We start from the raw sequence: 21,979 nt of genomic DNA on the forward strand, positions 1-21,979 counted from the left end.
TTGCTCCACTGTTGGAGTGTGGTACAAACCAAGGAGTAACGAAGCAACTGGTCCTTGGTGGAAGGCCGGGAGGGGAAAATGGTCTGGGTGGTAGAGTCTGACTGGAGTTGGCGGAAGGGTTCGCAATTGTGCAGTGACTATATTTTTTAGATTAAATGCTAAAGAATAGAAACTTTATCGAGTGACAAGCAGTGTATGGGTACTGTATTACATGCAATTCGAAATTGCAATTGTTGAATTTGTACTGTTTTGTTTTCTTACCTTCCCTTCCTCTGCTTTTCAGGTTTCTAGCTTTAACGCCCTGGAGGTTTTATGCCCTTGTTGCTTTGGGCTTCCTTTGGTTGGTTGTTATGGAAACCATGAAAGCTTTGGTTTTGTTCGCCATGAATGGTAAGAAGGATGTGTAAGTGCTGTCTCTTTCTTTTAAGAATTGTTATCAAGGTTCAGAGAAGAACAGACAGTTTCATTGATCAGTCATGGCTTAGCTTTTTATTTTCATATCTGAGAACACTATAATGACGTACGGAAGATGGAACATTAACATCTGGAATGACCTGTTGGTGGTGCAACTCTGCATTTGCACCTAAATTTCTAATTTGTGGTTTTGATGATAGTTGGGTGTTGTGAAAGTCTTATTTTAAGTAAATGATTAACAGGTCTTAGTCTGCTAAGATCAGGACAACATTAACTTTAAATAGCCTGTTACTGTAGCTTCATCTTGTCACAAAGTGGCAGGAGAGTCAAACAAATGTATGGCACAGAAACAGACCCTTCGGTCCAACCCGTCCATGCTGACCAGACATCCCAACCCAATGCCACCACTTGGCCCATATCCCCCTCAGTCCTTCCTATTCACAAACCCATCCGGATGCTTTTTAAATGCTGCAATTGTACCAGCCTCCACTACTTCCTCTGACAACTCATTCCATAAACACAGCACCCACTCCATGAAAATGTTGCCCCTTCAGTCACTTTTATAGCTGTTCCCTCTCACCCAAACCTATGCCCTTAAGTTCTGAACTCCCCCCACCCTCTGGGAAAAGGCATATGCCCCTCAGCATCTGACACTCGAGGGAAACAGCCCAAGCCTATTCTGTAGCTCAAATACTCCAACCCTGGCAACATCCTTGTAAATCTTTTCTGAATCCTTTCAAGTTTCTCAACATTTTCTTCTGATCGGAAGGAGACCAGAATTGCATGCAGTATTCCAAAATTAATGTCCTGTACAGCTGCAACATGTCCTCCCAACTCATATACTCGATGCTGTGACCAATAAAGGAAAGCATAACAAATGTCCTCTTCACTATCCTATCCACCTGTGACTCTACTTTCAAGGAGCTATGAACCTGCACTCCAAAGTCTCTTTGTTCAGCAACACTCCCTCTGACCTTTCCATCGTGTATAGGTTCTGCTCTGATTTGCTTTTCAAAATGCAGCACCTCCCATTTATCTAAAACTCCATCTGCCACTTCTCATTCCTTGGCCCATCTGATCAAGGTCCCATTGTGCTCTGAGGTAACCATGTCTGCTGTCCATACACCTCCAATTTTGGTGGAGAGCAAGATTGTGATGTTGTCACTTCAGGAAACCATATATGCTGTTTGATTAGCATTTCACTGTCCCACTTGACCACTGAAGCTACATCTCCCCAAGTCTCTGATTGTCGACATCCTTCTTCACGGCCGCCCCCCCCCCCCCGCCACCACTTCCCCACCCCACTTTCAGACACCCAGTATATTGCTACCACTGTAGTGATTTCAAAAGTCAACCCTAAAGTATTCCCAACACTTTGGGAATTTAAGCCCTCCGTGGAGTCTCTTGGTCTGTGCTGGCTGAAGGAGAATTGACCGATGACTTCATTTATGAATAAGGTCATGAACTGGATATTTCAAATACAGTAACTCTGTTCTGTTGATTAATTTACATTTGAAATGAGTGCAAGCCTGTTCTGTTGCACTTTTATCATTCTCCGTTTGAGTTAGGACTGTGTGTATGGCTTTCTTTTCTGTTGGGTACATCATAGAATGCATTCTGGAAGGTGTCCAAATACAGCACAGTGGTTCTCCTGTATCCATTCTGGTTGAGGCTTCCTCACGACATGCTAATACATTAGTCAACACAATTTCCCCTTCATGAAGCTAAGCTGACTTTGCTTGATTTAGATGATGACTTTTCGCATGTTCTGCTATTACTTCACTAATTCATTCAATACTTCTCCAACAATAAATGTTATGTGAAGTAACCTAGTTACCCATATGGATATCACATTGGTAGTTTTCTAGTCCTCCAATATCTCTGGAAAATCCAGAGATTTTTAGAAAATAACTACTCCTGCATCCACAGTCTCTATAGCTACTTCTTTTATGATTCTTGCTTGCAAGCTATCAGGGCCAGGGGACGTGGGTGTCTTTAGCCCAATTACATTGTTTAATACGACATCTCCAGTAATGATATTTAATTCCTCTCCCTCTGTATTTTTTACTACTGATGTAATGTTTAAAGTAACTTCCACAGTGAAGATTGATGGAAAAAAATCTGTTTGATTCCTCTGCCATTTTGCTGGTTCCCCATAACCATGTTCCCAAATTCACTTCCTAAGAAGATTATGTTCACTTTGACCCTATTTTTTTTTAAATATTTAAAGAAGCTCCCTTGGTGAGATTTTATGCTCTTCACTTGTTCGCTGTTAGAAATCTATTTTCGCTCTTTGATATCTTCCTTTGCTGGATTCAAAATTTATCCCAGGGTGGTGGGGCACACACCAAACAACCCCACTACGCTGTGGCCAATCACTTCAACTCCCCCTTACTCTCTCCCAAGGACATGCAAATCCTGGGCTGCCTCCACCACCAAATCAAAGACCCCATCTTCTTCCTCAAGTCCCTACAACCGCACAGCATCAGCACTGACTTCACCAGTTTCCACATTTTGCCCCCCACCCCCGCAATTCCAAGTCCAAACCTCCACCTCGTCACTTCTCATCTCACTTGGCCTGACCTAACTGTCCATCTTCCTTCCTGTCTGCTCCACCTTCTTCCACCCCCCCACCAACCTATCACTGTCACCTGCCTTTTCCCCAGCCTTACCCCACTCCCCTATTTATCTCTCAACCTCCTTCCCCTTCCACCTTCCTGATGAAGGGCTTGTGCCCCAAACATTTGACTCTTATGCTGCTTGACCTGCTGTGCTTTTTCCAGCACTTACTCTTTGCTGTTTTCCCTTTTTTCTTTCCCAAGTTGGGGCCTTGGCTTGCAAACCTAATTGCTTCTGCCCCTTGCTGGAGTATCTATGATTCCTTGTACAGTTGCTGAGTACATGAGAACACCAAATGGGGTTGTAAACAGCACCAGTTTATGGTGCACATTGCCATTCTATTAGCCTCAATCAGCAGCAGTTCCTTGGACAGGGTGTCATTTCTACACATGGTGTTTCACTGGTCACGACTGACTGTACCAACTACAGCCACAATGAGGAGCCACAGTCTCCTTTCTTTAACTCCACAGTTTTGCCAGAAAATGTTGCCTTTTATTTTCCTTATGCATTTGACTACATAATCGTTTCTGTAATACAGCCCGTGCTCTCTTTACACAGGATGAGCTCCCAGATGGCATCTAAAACAACTTGCACTTATCTACATATCTCCTTATCTACATATATTGTCTGATTTACCTCGTTCCATGGCAGTAGTATTACTAACAATATGACAAGAGCATTCAAGATCAGGTGTTATTTAATCATCTGTTCTTTCATTTTCTTTTGAAAGATTTTCACCTTCTGTTGCTAACAGGCCAAATTTTGCAAGGATTAATTGAAACCCAAGGAAAAAAGAAACCGCAAGTAAGACTGTGCGTTCCACTTTTCCTTGAAGTGTGTGCTTACTGCCTGTCCCTTTTCAGCCAGTGTTTGGTGGGATGAGGCAGCTTTACAAACAGTAATGGCTGAAATCTTTTGGTAGAGTTTCTTTAACTGATTTTCCTTAAAGTAGATTTTGTGTTTTGGTGATGGGTTGTATGCATTGATTGTTGCTTGCTCCTTCTCTCAGCTTAAATATATTGTAAATATCAAGATAACAACTGTTTTTATTTACAGTTCTTCATTTAATCTGATTTCTGATCTTTTTTGATATAACTTAGACACCCTTAACATCCTCTAATTTTTGATCATTTTCCCAGTCTGCATTTTCTTTGAGTTTCATCTTGCTTTATGCAAAGTGCAAGCGTATTTCACCAGGCCCCGAAGAACAATTTTTATATCTAGGTTCATTTCCTACAATATTTCTTAGTCTGTAATATTACTAAAATTTGGTGAACCCCCTTTTGCAAGTTCTGTGCTTCACTTTCATCATTTGTTAGTGCTTCTGGTGTTCTTGATTCCTGCTATCCTAACATGTCCAACATGGAAAACCATGTTGTTTTGTTTTCCAAACATTTTCACTGGATTGACATGATACCAACTAGCTTTAGAACCTAAGTGACCCAACTTATTTTTGCAAACAAAAAGGTGTTGGGCCTGGACCATGACTACTTGTCCCACATTGAATTCTACTAGGTGCACCTTTCCATCAAAATAGGCTTTACTCCATTTTTTTTGCATTCTTCCCATGTTTTAATGCAGCTATCTTTTGGATCACCTGCAAATTTCCCACTCATCTCTCAAATTTCTCATGCTTATCGTGGTTAGTTCTGATTCAGGAAAAGTTGAATCCCAGCAATAAATATCTCTAGTCTTGTCTTTGACATGTGCACGCTGAGCAAGTAGAGAGCAACTCCAGTAGAACTGGATATTATATTTCTATTCACCAAGGGAGAACTGCATGTGGAGTTGTTTTGTTGCAAGGTCCTCCTTGTAATCCCCTTTTGAGTTCTGCTCATGCTTTCTAATATTCTGTTGGACTCTAAGGTGGTAAGCCATGTGGAATTTTAGATTCCCATTAACTTGCATTATCTGGGCAGTGAGGTGAGAACTCCGATCTGACTCCATGCTGTGTGGCAGTTCCCATCGGGTGAACACCTGTCTTAGCAAAGTATACTATGACTCTGAGATAGCTGCACGATGTATCTATTTTGTAGGAAAAGTCCCCCCCCCCCGGGTTTACTGATCGTGATGTTTTGAGCATAAAACAGACAGTTTTCCATAGCGTAGTGCACATCCTCTCCCATGCCAGGCCACATCATAACTCCTTTGTTCTGTTTACTGTAGCCTCCCCACCCTGATGTCCTCAAAAGTCATGGCACTGATTTAGTTTCTGTCCTATCTGGTATCCTGTAATTACCTTCCTATACTAACAATTGTTTGTCAATTAAATGTTAGGTTTTTATATGTTACACTCAGTTGGGCATTCTCCTTTCTGTATCTGTCTTTCTGTTTTGTCCCGGCCTGGGCTTCCACGAGATCTTCAACCTGAATTTGTGAGGTTGTTGCAGTGACTTCTCCCTTTTCCCTGAGGGAACCTTCCCCTTCTACAGAAGGCAGGTAGACCATATGTATTCCCTGAGTCTAGATGGGGGAAAAGAACTTTTTGAATTGTATCCAAGATGGAGGACGGAAAAAAAGTTGTGGCTAAGAGCTGCTCCCTTTTTTTCCTTTTTGAGGTGTTTCAGGTGTTGTAAGTGATTTCCTTGAATTCCAGGAGCAGCAATTACTGTCTTGTGAGCTGTTGTATTGTTTTGGAACTTTTGGGGGAAAAATAGTCAAATAACAGCAGTTTTAAAAGGAGGAAGACAGACAAAAGGTAGTGAGAACTTTGTCATTGTGGGGAGACAGAGACAGAGAAAGAGAAAGAAACCTACACTGCTAACTGACACAGCAGTGAATCTGCACAGTTACTGCCTTTGCTGTTTTTGAATTCATGTATCTCTGGGCATCTGAGTGTCGAAGATAAGTTAACAAACAGCGAAATTCAGAGCTGATCTTGAAGGAACCTGTGTGGGAGAGCTCACAGCACAAGAACAGACAAGTGCATAGTTTTTAACCTGTAACCTTGCTCTAAGTCTACAGTAGTGAGTAGAGTAATTGTGTTTCATTGAAATCTGTTCCTTGATTAAATTTTAGAAATCTAAACTGTAAGTACTAAGATGGTCTGAAGACCTTTTTTTTACAGCGCTGTTTTTGTGGGTCTGTAGATTGTGAAGGAGCAAATGATGGCCTTTTGAAGGGTGATGTGTTCTTCCTGTCGGATGTGGGAGTTTAGGAAGAGTTTTCACTTAGTAATGAATTATGTCTGCACTTACTAATGAATTATTGTGTTTTGGTTGCGAATCCTATCAGCGTGCTTTGATCATTTGGAGAGCCGTTAGAGGCAATGAGGAATTTACAGGAGTAAGTTGTGTGATTGATGGCAGTTATGGGAAAGGAGAAAAACCACTGATACAGTCAGGTAGATGGATTACCTTGAGCAAAGCTGGGGGGGGGGGGCAACGAGGTGGACAGGTAGTGCTGGGGTCTTCTGTGGCTTCCCCATTTCAAACAAGTATATAGTTTTGGAAAACATGATGGGGGTGACGGACTCTCAGGAGAATGTAGCGTGATCAGCCAAGTTTCTGGTATCGAGACAGGCTCTACTGTAATGCAAGGTATGTCAGATTTTAAGTGATCAATTTTGATAGAGGACTCTCTAGAGGCATGGACAGACCTTTCTGTGGCCAGCAGCAAAAACTCAGAATGGTGTATTGCCTCCTTGGTGCCAGAATCAAGGATATCTGAGGGTGCAGAATGCTCTCTAAAGGGAGAGGGACCAGCAGGAGGTCATTGGTTCCAATGCGTACAACGACATATGAAGGGAAAAGCACAGATTGTGAAGGGAGCGTATAGGAAGCTGTGTGGAAATTTAAAAAGGAGGTCCTCGAGGATAGTATTATCTGAGTTACTCCTGGGGCTATGAGCTAGTGAGGGTAGCAATGGGAAGATAGCACAGATGAATGCGTGGCTGAGGAGCTGGTGCAGGGGAGAAGGGTTTGCATTTTTTGTATCACTGGAATTTCTTCAGGGTAGAAGTGACCTGTATAAGGAAGGACAGATAGCTCCTGAATTGGGAGGGGGCAAATATACCGGCATTGAGATTTGCTTGAGCTGCTCAGCAGGATGTAAACTAATAAGGTGGAGGTTGGGTTGGCGCTGGGACCCAGGGAGTTAGTGAGGAAAGAGATCAATCTGAGACTGGTACAGTTGGAAAAAGGAGCGAGTCAAACAGTCAGGGCAGGCAGGAACAAAGCAGAAAACGAGTTAGGACTGATAAATTACACTGCATTTATTTCCATGCAAGAGGCCTAACAGGGAAGGCAGGTGAACTCTGGGCATGGTGAGAGACTGGGATATCATAGCAATTACAGAGACATGGCTCAGGGATGAACAGGACTGACAGCTTAATGTTCAAGGATACAAATGCTATAGGAAGGATAGAAGGGGAGGGGGTGTGGTCTTTTTGATAAGTACAGCAGTATTGCTATCCCTTAGGGTGGATATTCCTGGGACTACATCCAGCAGAGTTAGTTGGGTGAAACTGAAAAGTAAGAAAGGGATGATCACCTTATTGGGATTGTATTAGAGACCTTCTCTTCCCCCCCCCCCCCCCTCCCCCCAATAGTCAGTGGGAGATTGAGAAACAAATTTGTAAGGAGATCTCCATTATCTGTAAGAATAATAGGATGGTTATAGAAGGGGATTTTAACTTTCCGAACATAGATGGGACTGCCATAGTGTTAAGGATTTAGATGGAGAGGAATTTGTGTACAAGAAAATTTTTTGCTTTGGGATGTGGATCTTCTACTAGAGGAGGTGCAAAACCTGACCTACTCTTGGGAAATAAGGCAGAGCAGGTGACTGAGGTATCAGTGGGGGAGCACTTTGGGGCCAGCGACCATAATTAGTTTTAAAATAATGATGGAAAAGGATAGACCAGATCTAAAAGTTCTAAATTGGAGGAAGGCTAATTTTGACGATATTAGGCAACAACTAAAGCTGATTGGGGGCAGATGTTTGCAGGTAAGGGTATAACTGGCAAATGGGAAGTCTTCAGAAATGAGTTAACAAGAGTGCAGAGACAGTATATTTCCATTAGGGTGAAAAGAATGCTGGATGATGAGAAATTGCAGTTTTGGTTAGAAAAAGGAGGAGGAGTATGGCAGATATAGACAGAAGAGATCAAGAGAATCCTTAGATTAGAAAGGCAGTAGGAGTATACTTAAGAGAGAAATCAGGAGGGCACAAAGTAGACATAGCTTCAGCAAATAGTGTTAAGGAGAATCCAAAGTTTTATGAATATATTAAGGACAAAAGGGTAACTAGGGAGAGAATAGGGCCATTCAAAGACCAGCTAGGCAGCCCATGTGTGAAACTGCAGGAGATGGAGGAGATAGTAAATTAGTATTTTGCATCAGTGTTACTGTGGAGGAGGACGTGGAATATATAGAATGTAGGGAGATAGATGGTGACATCTTGAAAAATGTCTATATTACAGAAGAGGTGCTGGATTTCAAGAAATCCATAAAATGGATAAATCCCCAGGATCTCATCACATGTACCCAAGAACTCTGTGGGAAAGTAGCAAGGGGCCCAGCAATCATTTCCTTGAGATGTTTGTATCATTAGTCACAGGTGAGGTGCTGGAAGACAGGAGGTTGGCTAATGTGGTGCATTAAGAAAGAGGACAAGGGAAAGCCGGGGAACTGGAGACAAGTGAGCCTGATGTCAGTGGTGGACAAGCTGTTGGAGGGAATCCTGTGGGACAGGATTTGCATGTATTTGGAAAGGCAAGGACTGATTAGGGATTCTGCGTGGGAAATCATATCTCTCAAATTTGACTGAGTTTTTTGAAGAATTAACAAGGAAGATTGAGGGCAGAGTGGTGGATATGATCTACATGGATGTCAGTAAGGCATTCAACAAGGTTCCTTGTGGGAGACTGCTGAGCAAGATTTCATCTCATGGAATACAGGGAGAATTAGCCATTTGGAGACAGAGCTGGCTCGAAGATGGAAGACAGAGTGGTTGTGGAGGGTTGCTTTTGAGACTGGAGGCCTATGATCAGTGGTGTGCCACAAGGATCTGTGCTGGGTCCACCACTTTTTGTCATTTATGTAAATGACTTGGATATGAACATAGGAGATATCCTTAAGTTTGCAGATGACACCAAAATTGGAGGGGTAGTGGATAGTAAGAGGGTTACCTCAGATTACAACGGGATCTTGATCAGATGAGCCAATGGGCTGAGGAGTGGCAGTTGGAGTTTAATTTAGATAAATGCGCGGTGCTGGATTTTGGGAAAGCAAATCAGAGCGGGACCCATCCACTTAATGGTAAGGTCCGAGGGAGTGTTTCTGAACGAAGAGACCTTGGAGAGTTGGTTCATAGCTCCTTGAAAGGGGAGTCGCAGGTAGATAGGATAGTGAAGGAGGTGTTTGGTATGCTTTCCTTGATTGGTCAGAGCATTGAGTACAGGAGTTGGAAGGCCATGTTGTGGCTGCACAGGACATTGGTTAGGCCACTGTTGGAATATTGCATGCAATTCTGGTCTCCTTCCTGTCGGAAGGATGTTGTGAAGCTTGAAAGGGTTCAGAAAAGATTTATGAAGATGTTGACAGGGTTGGAGGGTTTGAGCTATAGGGAGAGGCTGAATAGGCTGGGGTGTTTTCCCTGGAGCGTCGGAGGCAGCGGAAATCATGAGGGGCATGGATAGGATAAATAGGCAAAGTCTTTTCCCTGGGGTTGGGGAGTCCAGAACTAGAGGGCGTAGGTTTAGGGTGAGAGGGGAAAGATATAAAAGAGACCAAGGAACAACTTTTTCACACACTGGGTGATGCGTGTATGGAATGAACTGCCAGAGGCAATGGTGGTGGCTGGTACAATTGCAACATTTTAAAAGGCATTTGGATGGGTATATGAATAGGAAGGGTTGGAGGAATGTGGGCCCAGTGCTGGCAAATGGGACTAGATTAGGTTAGGATATCTGGTTGGCATGGACGAGTTGGACCAAAGGGTCACTTTCCGTGCTGTACATCTCTAGGAGTCTATGACTCAGAGATGAGTAGAATTTGGGTTGTAGAGAATGTAGCAGTAGCTATTGATTTCTGAAACAACTGGTTAGAAGACTACTTTTCTGCAAAATCAATCAAAATGATCTCTTGTTACGGATTTTCTTATGTGCTCCCTTATCCTCCTTTAAGCAAGGCTAAACATTTTTAAATCTGATATTCAATGTTGTGCAGTCTAATTCATTAACTCAGTAGGTCTTTTGTTACTTGTTGAAGAACATGTTCTATTTTGAAACCCAAATAAATGACAGATTTGCAGCTGTCAATAAAGAAAAGGAAAATCAAATGTTGCATGGATTTTTAAAAATAGTTCATGCTGCATATAAGTGTTTGTGTTCTGTTTTAAAACGTTTCGTGGAAGATTTGCTACGGCTAAATTGTTTATTATAAAATAAGAGCCTCCGAGCTCAAACAAAAGCAGAAATTACTGGAGAAACTCAGCAGGTCTAGCAGCATCTGTGGAGAGAAAGAAGGATCACTGGATTCATTGTGAACTGTTTTCTCTCAACAGATGTTGGCCAGATGTGCTGAGTTTCTCCAGCAATTTCTGCTTTTGCCTTTGTGGCTCTGAATATAGTATCTAAACCACATTGGTGAACATGTTGCCAAGTGCTAATTCCTTTCTCTTACTGCATTTATAGCATTAATAAGAATCCACTTTAACTGACAAATCCAGTGTGTAATTCATGTATGATTTTGCTAACACTGTAACTTTTCAATAGGTTGGAGGAGAAGCAAGATCCTGAACGGAAGGTATGTGCCATAATAAACTTGTTTTTTTAAGCTCTGAATTGAATGCTGCAGACGCTAATTTCCTATTATCAAGTCACCCTTAATTTACATATAGAGTGTCCTTGGACACAGATTTAACTCCCTCAAAGCCAGCTGTCAGCATGAATACTTGTGGGTTTTTTTGTCAGCTAGGGCTCCTTGATTCGGTCTGTTAATCCAGGTCTAATCAGTGAACTTGTATTCTAACCTAGCTGACCATGTCACTATATTCCATTCTTTTGAATTTTAGGGGATTTCTGTTTATAGTTCCTCCTGGGGCATTATAGCATTGGGTCAAGTTCCGGCAACTCTGATTCTGATACGGGCAGTATGTAATGCCCAGTAGCTCTGACACTGCGACCAGAGTATCTTGGAGGAAATTCATTCTCTTTAAGCAGTATGAGCATCCGCCGTGTCCATCTCTGATTTCAAAGTTTCTTCAGTAATTGATGGACCGGGAGAGCTCATGAGTTCCGGGACAGTCAGAAAGGCTGTTGAGGAGCCGGGCAACTTTTGCTTTTGCACAGTTTGCAGCTTTCATGCATCCATGTGCTGTTTCTGGACTGTCTTGACCTATCAAAACTTTTTAAGTCACTGAACATTACCTGAGTTGGACCATGCTGCCTAGTTTGCTTCCGGGTATGATTTCCATATAGGAATTGACCTGAATGGGAAGTAAGCATGATCTGAGAGAGACTCACACTTACAATGTGGGAATCTGCTATGCATGCATGTCACTGTGTGCGTGTGCGTGTGGGTTTGGATGTGTGTTGGTCCTAATCTGTGTGTGGGTCAGCATGCTGTGCGTGTGCCTCAGTTTAACGGTGGGCGTGCGTGTGCCACTCTTGTGCTTTTTTTTGTTTGGTTGGGCATGTGTGCATCTGTCACTGCATTTGCGGCTATGCTGCTCTCTCTCCTTCGGTCTCACTGTGTCTCTTCTACCCCCTGGCTTGCTAGTGTGCGCGCGGCTCTCAATTGTAGAATTTGAACGCAGATTGAAAAAATTGCTTTGTTGCTGATACTAAGTGTCTTTCAGTTTAGGTAATCTGTGATCTATTTGTTTTCTGATAATTATTGGTACCATAATAATATTGCTTGGGTGGTTCTGTTTGGAAGAAATATCAGTCGTTGTAGAGGCAGACGTTTACATTGGTCCCAGTGATTTTTGTATGTATATGTGTGTGCGTGCAGTGTTACTTCTCTCCAGCCTTATTGTTGTGACTATAAGTAAAAATAAATGGTTTGGAGATGCATTGCCTTGCTTGTCATTAAAATAATGGCTGAGGAGCGATTTGTAAAGACAGTTGGAATTCTAAGACATTCCATCCTGTTTGGCTATATTTTCCAACATTTTACTTCACTCTATAAAGATAGAAACCTTTAATTTTCAAAAAAAAATCTGAGATTTTTGCTTATTCTTGTGTAGATATTTTCATGTGATCTGTATTGTTTGAACTAAAACACAAATTACTGCAGAAATTCTGCAGGTCGAGCAGCATCTATGGAGAGAAAGCAGTTAATATTTTGAATCCAATAACTCTTCTTCAGAATAAACCGTTCAAAGTAAGCCAGGGAAGAATAAAACCTAGATAGGTGATAATGGGGGTCATTTGAAAAAGGGAAAACCGATTTTTAAATGTGCTAAAAACAAACAGCCCATGTCCTGACTGGAATTTTGGGCGAGTTACAGTGTAAAAGACATGAAAGGAAATTTTCAGGCTCTAAAATGGTTTAAACTTTAATTAGAATCTTGATGGCCACAGTTTCCAAGTGGCAAATGAGATGCTGTTCCTCCAGCTTGTGCTGACCTTAGCTGAAGCCTATAGCAAATCTGAGACACCCATGTTGACATGGGAACAGTGTGCTAAAGTGGTAGGCAAATGGAAACTCAAGGTCATCTTTGCAGACAGAATGTAGGTGTACTACAAAGCAATCACCTAGCAACTGTTTAATCTCCCCACTGTAGAGCAATGAATACAATAGGTAAATTACTGCTTTACCTGGAGGGTATGGCTGAGTGCTTGGAGGGTGAGAGAGGCAGTAAATAGATAACTGTTGGATCTTGTGTGGTTTGCATGTGAAGGTGCCATGGAGTGGGGTAATAAAGGGCCCAGGATTTCACGGTGGGAATGATTCCTTTAGAATCTTGGCAAAGGTGGGGGCAGGAATATGTCTGCTGGTGATTTCCTGCTGGAAGTGGCAGAAACAGCAGCTTATGACCCTTTGGATGTGAAGATTGATCGGGTAGAAAGTGAGGGCCAAGGGGTCTTTATTGTTGTGAAGGGAAGAGAAGGTAGAAATCAGTCAGACACAGATTCTGGTTTTGTTTCAATTACCAGGTCAGCACTACTTTTATTTGTTTGAACTAGTTCAGTTCGGTGTGGGGCAAAATGGAATTTGATTACTTTTTCTTTTGAAGTTTATATTTTCAAAGTGGTTTGGCTGATAGCGGTACTTGGATGGATAGTGATGACACAAGGTGTCTGATATGGAGTGGTTGGAATTGTTGAATCCATTCACAGGTTGAAGTAAATTGTTGAACATCTTTGAAATCACAAAGCCAGAACATTTGGCGATTCACCAGTGTGTTTGGATCAGTGGTCATCGCTAAACTTGAAGTTGATTTTAGCCATCCTGAGGGATGGCTGTACTCTCATCAAGAGATTGTAGCAGGAAATCAAAGCACGTCCCCATGATTTATATAGCAAGCTATTTTAAACAACAGGGGCTGTCACTCTGGTTAATAAAATAGTGAAAGTCATTTAATACAAAGGTCGTAACTGATAATATCAAGAAAGTAATTCTGAAAGTCATCCTGTGCTGGGGAATTTCAGTTCTTGTCATAAACAGAAATAAATGCAGTATTAAGATGAAGTAATGTCACAGAATAGAAAATGTTGAACTTTGTCTTTGTCAAACTGAAAAACTTGAACTTATTTGAAAAATTACTGGGGAGAAAGTGTCTTTGCACATTTTAAACAGCTTCTTGGCCACTTATTAGCCAACAGCAGTAATATACCAAAAAGTGGTGAGCTGTACTTGTATGTGACCTGAACATCTGAATATAAGAAGGGTGAAAATTACTGAAGTTATTTGAAATAATAGTAATCTTCCAGGTGAGGGGAAAAAATCTGAAATTGTTACTGTTGTGCATCAGTAAAGGTTAGGTTTCTATTGCAATCACTTATCAAAGACTAATCACAGGACAAAACAAAAGTTTAAATAGGTACAGTGGTTTTTGTTAGCTCCTTTGGAACAACAGTAAATGGTGCATGCAAATTTGCTTGCTGCTCTGAAATCAAAATCTGAGCTATTATATTGTGGTGAGACAAGCCAAACATTCATCATAGAGAGGAGGCAATGTGAGAGGATTCAGGCAGTGAATCTGTGTGCATTCCTTTTGAAACCAATTATGCACAGATATTTTGAACTCTTAGAATCATAGATTCCCTACAGTGTGGAAGCAGGCCATCAGCCCATTGAGTTCACACTGACCCTCTGAAGAACATCCCACCCAGGAGTCCCCCACCCCATGTAGCTACATTTTCCAAGGATAATGCCCAGGTGCGGCATGATAGCTCAGTGGTGAGCACTGCTGCCTCACAGCGCCAGGGACCCAGATTCGATTCCAGTCTCGTGTGACTGTGTGGGGTTTGCACATATTTTTTTCCCATGTCTGCGTGGGTTTCCACCGGGTGCTCCAGTTTCCTCCCACAGTCCAAAGTTGTGCTGGTCCGGTGAATTGGCCATGCTAAATTGCCAGTAGTGTTTGGTGCATTAGTCAGGGGTAAATATAGGGGAATGGGTCTGGATGGGTTACTCTTCAGAGAGTTGGTGTGGACTTGTTGGGTCGAAGGGCCTGTTTCTACGTTGTTGGGAAGCTAATCTAATAATTCAGTTGGACTTTGTGCAATTTAGCATGGAAAATCCACCTAGCCTGGATGTCTTTGGACTATGGGCGGAAATTGGAGCACCCAGAGTACACCCGTGCAGACACTGGGAGGATTGTGCAAACTGAACACCGACAGTTTCCCAAGGGTGGAATCGAACCTGGGTCTGTGGTGCTGTGAGGCAGCAGTGCTCACCACTGAGCTACTTAGAAGACTGAGAAGATTTCAGGCATTGGAAAAAAATTGCAAATTCCCCACATTACAAAATAATTCGGGCCTCCTGGGGGGAAAAAGGTGCATAACCATCACATGGTACACAATAAACAAATGTTGATTTTGGTAGCAAAAGAATGTCTTAATGTATTTAGGAATTCATGTGCGATCAAATGAAGACACCATGTGCTTCATGAAAGTGGCTCATATCTGACAAGTTTACTATAGTTTTTGGAAGTTGAAAAAAAGGTCAGTAATGGAAAATTAATAGCAAAATATGGCAGATACTCAAAATGCAAAATAAAAACAAAATGTTGGGGAAACTTGGGCTTGGCAGCATTCATAGAGAAAGATAACTAGTAGCTTTGTATGCTTGGATTTCCAAAAGACACTGATCTGTTACCCAACAGGGTAGGTGAGATTGGGGTAGTAAATTGGTTAGGAGCAGTCTTAAATGAAGCATTTTCAATGTGTGCATTCAACTTGTAGAATGTACAACAATCAGTGCTGGGATCTTATAGATTGTAAATAACAATTCCTGACTAATCTCTGTGCTTTAAGCTTAAAGTTTGCCAATGCTATAAAGTCAGATGGGAATGCAACCTTGTTAAAGGAGCAGCATCATCACCATGTACCCACCTTAATCACTTCTGCTGGCAGCTCACTCCAGATGTGTACCCCACTGTCAAAAACCAATTGCCTCTCAGGTTCCCATTTGTTCTTTTCCCTTGTACCTCTAAACTGGTGCCCTCTCGTCCTCAATTTCCCAACTCTGGGGGGGGGGGCAGAAAAAGACTGAGTGCATTCACCCTATCCATGCCTCTCATAATCTTAAAACTTTTGTAAGGTTCCCCCCTCAGTCTCCTATGTTCTAAAGGACAAAGTCCTAACCTGTCCAACCTCTTCCTATAATTCAGTCCGTTGAGTCATGGTAACATCCTTAGAAATTTCTTCTGTACTCTTTCCAGTTGAATAACATCCTTACTATAGCAGGATGACCAAAACTGAGTGCAATATTCCAAATGTGGCCTCACTAACGTCCTGTACATTTGTAACATAAGTTCCCCACTTCCATAGTCAGTGCCCTGACTGAAGACTATAAAGTCAAAAGCTGCCTTCACTGTCCTGTCCACTTCCAGAGAACTATGGAACTCCAAGATCCCTCTATTTCACTTCACTCTAAGGCCTGACCATTCACCATGAAACTCTTTCCTTGATTTACTTTCCCAAATGCAAAACCTCAAACCTATCTATATTGAACTCCATTTGTCATTTTGTGGCCCATTTCCCCAACTGGTCAAAGTCCAGTTGCATTTTCTGGTAACCACCTCACTGCGAAGTTCTCTATGGTAATACAATTGTGAGCGGGCAGGATCAGGGCCCACACAGACTTTAGTGTTGCTTTCAAATTGTTGAAGAAGATTTCTGTTGGCTGTTGGAGCTAAAAACTTTAGTTCTGTACTGCTGAAATGAAATCTGAGCAAGACTCTTCCTCTTTAAGTCGAAAGGCTAGATTATTTCTTTTGCCTTTCTTTCTGGACTGGAGAGAGACAGCATGTGTGACAGTGCTCTTGAATTGCCTTTGCCAATGGTGCATTTATGGGATGCTGTCTCTTTTGGAACTGTTTGATTGGTGGTTGAATGATATGTTATCTTATTAAGTATTTCCATAAAGTTCTGCCAATTCTTCCTTTTGTTATATTTTAGCTGTGTTATAAGCATAGTGTACTTTGATTAAAGCTTAGTCAGGGATAAATTGAATCCTATCTGCAACACTGTGCCTTACATGTGCCTTTTTTAAAAAGTAAGAGTTCGGCTATCTCCATTATGTACTTTGGAGGAGCTGGTCTGGTCCACAATGCGTGACTGGGTTGTGTGATAAATAAAGAACAGCACAGTACAGAAACCAGCCGCTCGGCCAGCCAAGCCTGTGCCGACAAGCATCAGAGTTTGAGGAATGACCGTAGAGGTTTATAAAATCATGAGCATGAATAGGATCATCTTCCTTGGGTAGGGGGCTAGAGAGCATAAGTTCGGGTGAGAGGGGAAAGATAGAAAAGTGACCTAAGGGGGCAGCTTTTGAAGTGGTGGAGACTGGTACAAGTGAAACATTTTAAAAAAACATCTGAATGGGTACATAAGGGGTTTGGAGGAGATCTGGCCAAATGCTGGCAAATAGGACTGGATTAATTTATGGTATCTGATCAGTGCGGATGAGTTGGATTGACGGGTCTTTTTCCGTGCTGTACAACTGTGACTGACGTGATGCCTTTCTAAACTAAAAATCTTTTGCCTCCCTGTCTTCTGTACCCCTCTATTCCCTGCCTGTTCATGTATCTGTCAAGATACTTTTTAAATGTTGTGATTGTAATCGCCGCCTCCACCACCACCACCTCTGGGAGTGTATTCCAGGCACTTATCCCCCTCTGTGCGAAAAAGAAAATTCCCTCTCTCCTCCTTTCAACTTAGCACCTTTTACTTGAAACCTGTGTCCTTTAGTAATTGATATTTCTAATAATTTTGTAAACTTGTCTGGTCACCCCTCAGCCCCTGATGTTCAATTAAATACGAACCAAGTTTGTTCAATCTCTCCCCTTGGCTTTATTAGAGAAGCAAAACTGGGAAAAGAAAACAGCTATGAAACTTAATGGAGTTGGTACTGGCCTAGTTTTGAAAGAATGTTTTTAAATATATTTGATCTTTCAGTTATTGGAATGTGATACAACCATCAGTATATTTAGAAGCAAGCAACATAACCAGGCAATGACTGACTAATACCCATATCATGTTCCCTGTGTCAGAGAAATGTAGAGAATGTTGTTATTTTTCTGCAAAGACTTTAGTAGACAATCATCATTCAAGGGACTGACTTGGGAGAAACTACTCCTCAACTACATATTTAAAAGTAGCTGGGACAGAAGATCAGAAAAACTTAAACCTGTGACGGCTGAAAGGAATATTTTTGATCAGCTATAAGGTATTTAAAAATCCCTTCTGAGATTGTTTCAATGTTTTTATTTTAAATAACTGTTAACTATTGCCAAATTAGTTCTGGTATAAACTAGTTATTCTTCACACCTTCCTACACAAACACAGTAATTTTATTACGACATGGTTTCATTCCTTGTATGATGATCACTGGAGTTAAACACTAATTTCCTTTTTTTTTTTGAGAAATACCCAGACAATCCTATTTATTAAAGGGAATTTGTTCAGCTTTTTACCCTTCCAGCAGAGTATTGAAAGTGTAGAAATTGTAAGAAAGTATCACAGAATAAATTTGGTGTTGAAAGAAAGTATTTTTCATCCTCAAACCCCCTTGAATATCTATATTGTACAAAGTTAAAAATCACACGACACCAGGTTATAATCCAACAGGTTTAATTTGAAGCACACTAGCTTTCGGAGCGACGCTCCTTCATTAGGTGGTAGTGGAGGGCTCAATCCTAACACAGAATTTATAGCAAAAATTTACAGTGTGATGTAACTGAAATTATACATTGAAAAATTGATTGTCTGTTAAGCCTTTCATCTGTTAGAATACAGTGATAGTTTCACTTTCATGTGTAAATCACAAAACATTTTTTAAAAAAGTTGCATTCTCGGGTTAGCTGTTGAAGGTGTTGGCCCCCTGTGTTCTCTGTCTATGCCATAATGTTTAGATTGATTCTAATCTAAAAAGTGAGGTAATGGAGTTTTACGTAACTTCATGCAGTTTTTGAGCAAAGTACAATGTAACCTCCAAATCATATCTTGTACAATTTATCCCAGAAACTCTTAATATGTACCTTTTTTTTTTTGAAGAACTGCAAAGTAAATTTTGTTTGGCTCTTGGCATGGAGCTTTTTCTAAAGAATCAATTTTTGGAAATTGAGGTTGATGGTCAGTATACTGGAGTTTTGAGCTATCTGATTGCAGACAGATCTTTGTAAACAGTGTCTGTTAATTTTCCACGTCATTCAGTTATTTACAGCATCTTTTCAGTTTTGAAAAGTATATTTCCATTTTACTTCCAATCAATGATTTGGACTGAAACTATTTTGACAGACTGTTAACTAAATCTTATTGTTTAGGTTGACAAATGACTATCATTCAGAATGTCATGTACAATTTTCATATGAAAACAAAATATTGAAAACAAAAGTAGAATGCTGGAGGAACTCCCTATCAATGGACAGAGATATGTTCAATGTTTTGAGTGAGTAATTCCGAGCTGCAGAAGTAACACCAGACTCAAAATGTTAGTTCCTTCCCTATCGAGTAATGCTGCCAGATCTGCTGAGTTTTCCAGTATTGTTTGTATATGTTTTTCATGACTATTTCTGAAAAATATACAGAGTATGTTAGACAACCTTTTTTTTTGTAAGAGGTAGCAATATGGGATAGACTTGGAAAAGTATTTCAACCCTCTTTTAAGGACCCATTTTCCAATCTGTAACCTCAGTGTTTCACTAGAGTCAAATAGCACAGAAACAAACCCTTCGGTCAAACTTGTCCATGCTGAAGTTTCCCAAGCTAAACTACTCCCATTTGCCTGCCTTTTAATTCCTCATTCCTCTGTGCCCATTGGCCCATTTCCAAATTGTTCAAGATCTCTCACCACCTTCTGCAGCTCCCAAAAATCTCCAATTTAGGTCTTCAGTGTTAATCAGTCCACTGCAGCCAGCCGTGCTTGGGCCTTTAGCTCTGTGATTCCCTCCCAGAATCTCTCTCCTCCTGTTAAGATAGGTGGTAAGGAAAAGCAAGGGAATGAGATTGGTGAGCCTGACATCAGTGGTGGGCAAGTTGTTGGAGGGAATACTGTGGGACAGGATTTACATGTATTTGAAAAGGCAAGGACTGATTAGGGATAGTCAACATGGCTTTGTGCACTGGAAATCATGTCTCACTAACTTGAGTTTTTTAAAGTAACAAAGAGGGTTGATGAGGGCAAGGTGGTGGATGTGCTCTATGTGGACTTCAGTAAGGCATTTGACAAGGTTCCCCATGGGAGATTAGTTAGATCTCATGGAATGCAGGGAGAACTAGCCATTTGGATACAGAACTGACTCAAAGGCAGAAGACAGAAGGTGGTGTTGGAGGGTTGCTTTTTAGACTAGAGGCCTGTGACCAGTGGTGCACTACAAGGAGCGGTGCTGGGTCCACTACTTTCACATTTGGGTGTGAATATAGGAGGTATGGTTCGTAAGTTTGCAGATGACACCAAATTTAGAGGTGGAATGAATAGCGAAGGAGGTAACCTCTGATTACAGCGGGATCTTGATCAAATGAGCCAATGGGCTGAGAAGTGGCAGATGGAGTTTAATTTAGATAAATGTGAGGTGCAGCATTTTGGGAAAGCAAATTTAGCGCTGAATAGTAGGGTCCAAGAGAATGATGCTGAAGAAAGTGACCTTGGAGTGCAGGTTCATAGTTCCTTGAAAGTAGATTTGAAGTTAGATGGGATAGTGAAGAAGGCGTTTGGTATGCTTTCCTTTATTGGTCAGTGTGTTGAGAATAAGAATTGGGAGGTCATGTTGCCACTGTTGGAATGTTGCGTGAAATTCTGGTCTCCTTTCTGTCAGAAAGATGTTGTGAAACCTGAAAGGGTTCAGCAAAGACTTACAAGGATACCTCCAAACCTTACTGAGTTCTTTGAGAAGGTGATCAAACAGGTGGTTGAGGGTGTAATGTTAAAAAATTAAATGAAAATCTCTCTGGATATTAATGTAATGGTAAAGAGTTAAGCTGCACTGAGTGAACATTCTGGAAGTGGGAATGACAGGGTTGGAGGACTTGAGCTATAGGAAGTGGCTGAATAGGTTGGGGTTGTTCTTCTGAATGGAAGAGATTGAATGAGAGTTTAATTTGATGACAGTAGGGGAGTAATAACAAATGACTATCTAAATCGACTGAGAATCATCGGCATTGCTGTATGAATGTCATCCCCACTTCCAGAATGTTCACTCAGTGCAGTTTAACTCTTTACCGTTACATTAATGTCCAGAGAGAGATTTTCATTTAATTTTTTAATATTACACCCTCAACCACCTGTTTGATCACCTTCTCAAAGAACTCCGTAAGGTTTGTGAGGCATGACCTACCCTTCACAAATGTGTTGATCATCCCTAATGAACTTATTCCTTTCTAGATGATTATGAATCTTAACTCTTATAACACTTAACTCTTTTTCAACACTTTACCCAGAACCAAAGTAAGGCTCACAGGTCGATAATTACCAGGATTGTCTCTACTCCCCTTGTCCAAGGGAACAACACTTGCTATCCTCCAGTTTTCTGGCACTATTCCTATAGACGATGACGACATAAAGATGGAAGTCAAAGTCTCTGCAATCTCTTCCCTGGCTTCCCAGAGAATCCGAAGATAAATCCCATCCAGGCCAGGGGTCTTGTCTATTTTCTCACCTCACCTTTCCTCAATTGCTATCACCACCACCTTGTGAACCTCAATCCTATCTAGTTTAGTAGCCTGTATCTCTGTATTCTCCTCAATTACATTGTCAGTATTCACACTAGAAAAAGACAGTGTTCATTTTGTGCTTCCCCTATCTCCACAGACAACTTCCCATTACTTTGATTAGTTCTAATCCTACTCTTGTCATTATTTTATTCCTGATATACCTATATAAATCCTGAGGGTTTTCTTTGATCCTATCCGCCAATGACTTCTCATGTCCTCTCCTGGCTCTTCTTAGCTCTTCGTCAGATCTTTCCTGGCTAACTTGTTCCCTAACTGAACCATGGTCCTAGCATAAGCCTCCTTCCTTTTGACAAGAGATTCAACTTCCTTTGTAAACCATGGCTCTTACACTTGACAACTTCCTCCTGCCTGACAGGTACATACTTAACGAAGCTGGTCCTTGAATAAGCTCCATATTTCAATTGTGCCCATCCCCTGCAGTTTCCTTCCCCATCCTATGCTTCCTAGATCTTGTCTAATTATCTTTTCCCAGCTGTAACTTTTGCCCTGTGATGTATACCTATCCCTTTCCTTGACTAAAGTAAACATAACCAAATTGTGGTCATTATCACCAAAATGCTCACCTCCCTCCAAGTCGAACACCTGGCTGGGTTCGTT

General features: G+C 41.3%; 1 protein-coding gene across 1 annotated transcript in view; it reads left to right on the top strand.

The window, feature by feature from the left end:
- The window catches only part of LOC140480394 (reticulophagy regulator 1-like), an 82,889-nt gene that overhangs the window by 5,194 nt on the left and 55,716 nt on the right, over positions 1–21,979 (top strand). Inside the window, exons 2-3 of the mRNA XM_072575196.1 lie at positions 284–390; positions 10,751–10,781. Coding sequence (XP_072431297.1) covers positions 284–390; positions 10,751–10,781 — 138 coding nt within the window. The remainder of the gene's footprint in view (positions 1–283; positions 391–10,750; positions 10,782–21,979) is intronic.

Source organism: Chiloscyllium punctatum, chromosome 8 (genome assembly GCF_047496795.1).
Source record: "Chiloscyllium punctatum isolate Juve2018m chromosome 8, sChiPun1.3, whole genome shotgun sequence".
In the NCBI taxonomy this organism is placed as follows: domain Eukaryota; kingdom Metazoa; phylum Chordata; class Chondrichthyes; order Orectolobiformes; family Hemiscylliidae; genus Chiloscyllium; species Chiloscyllium punctatum.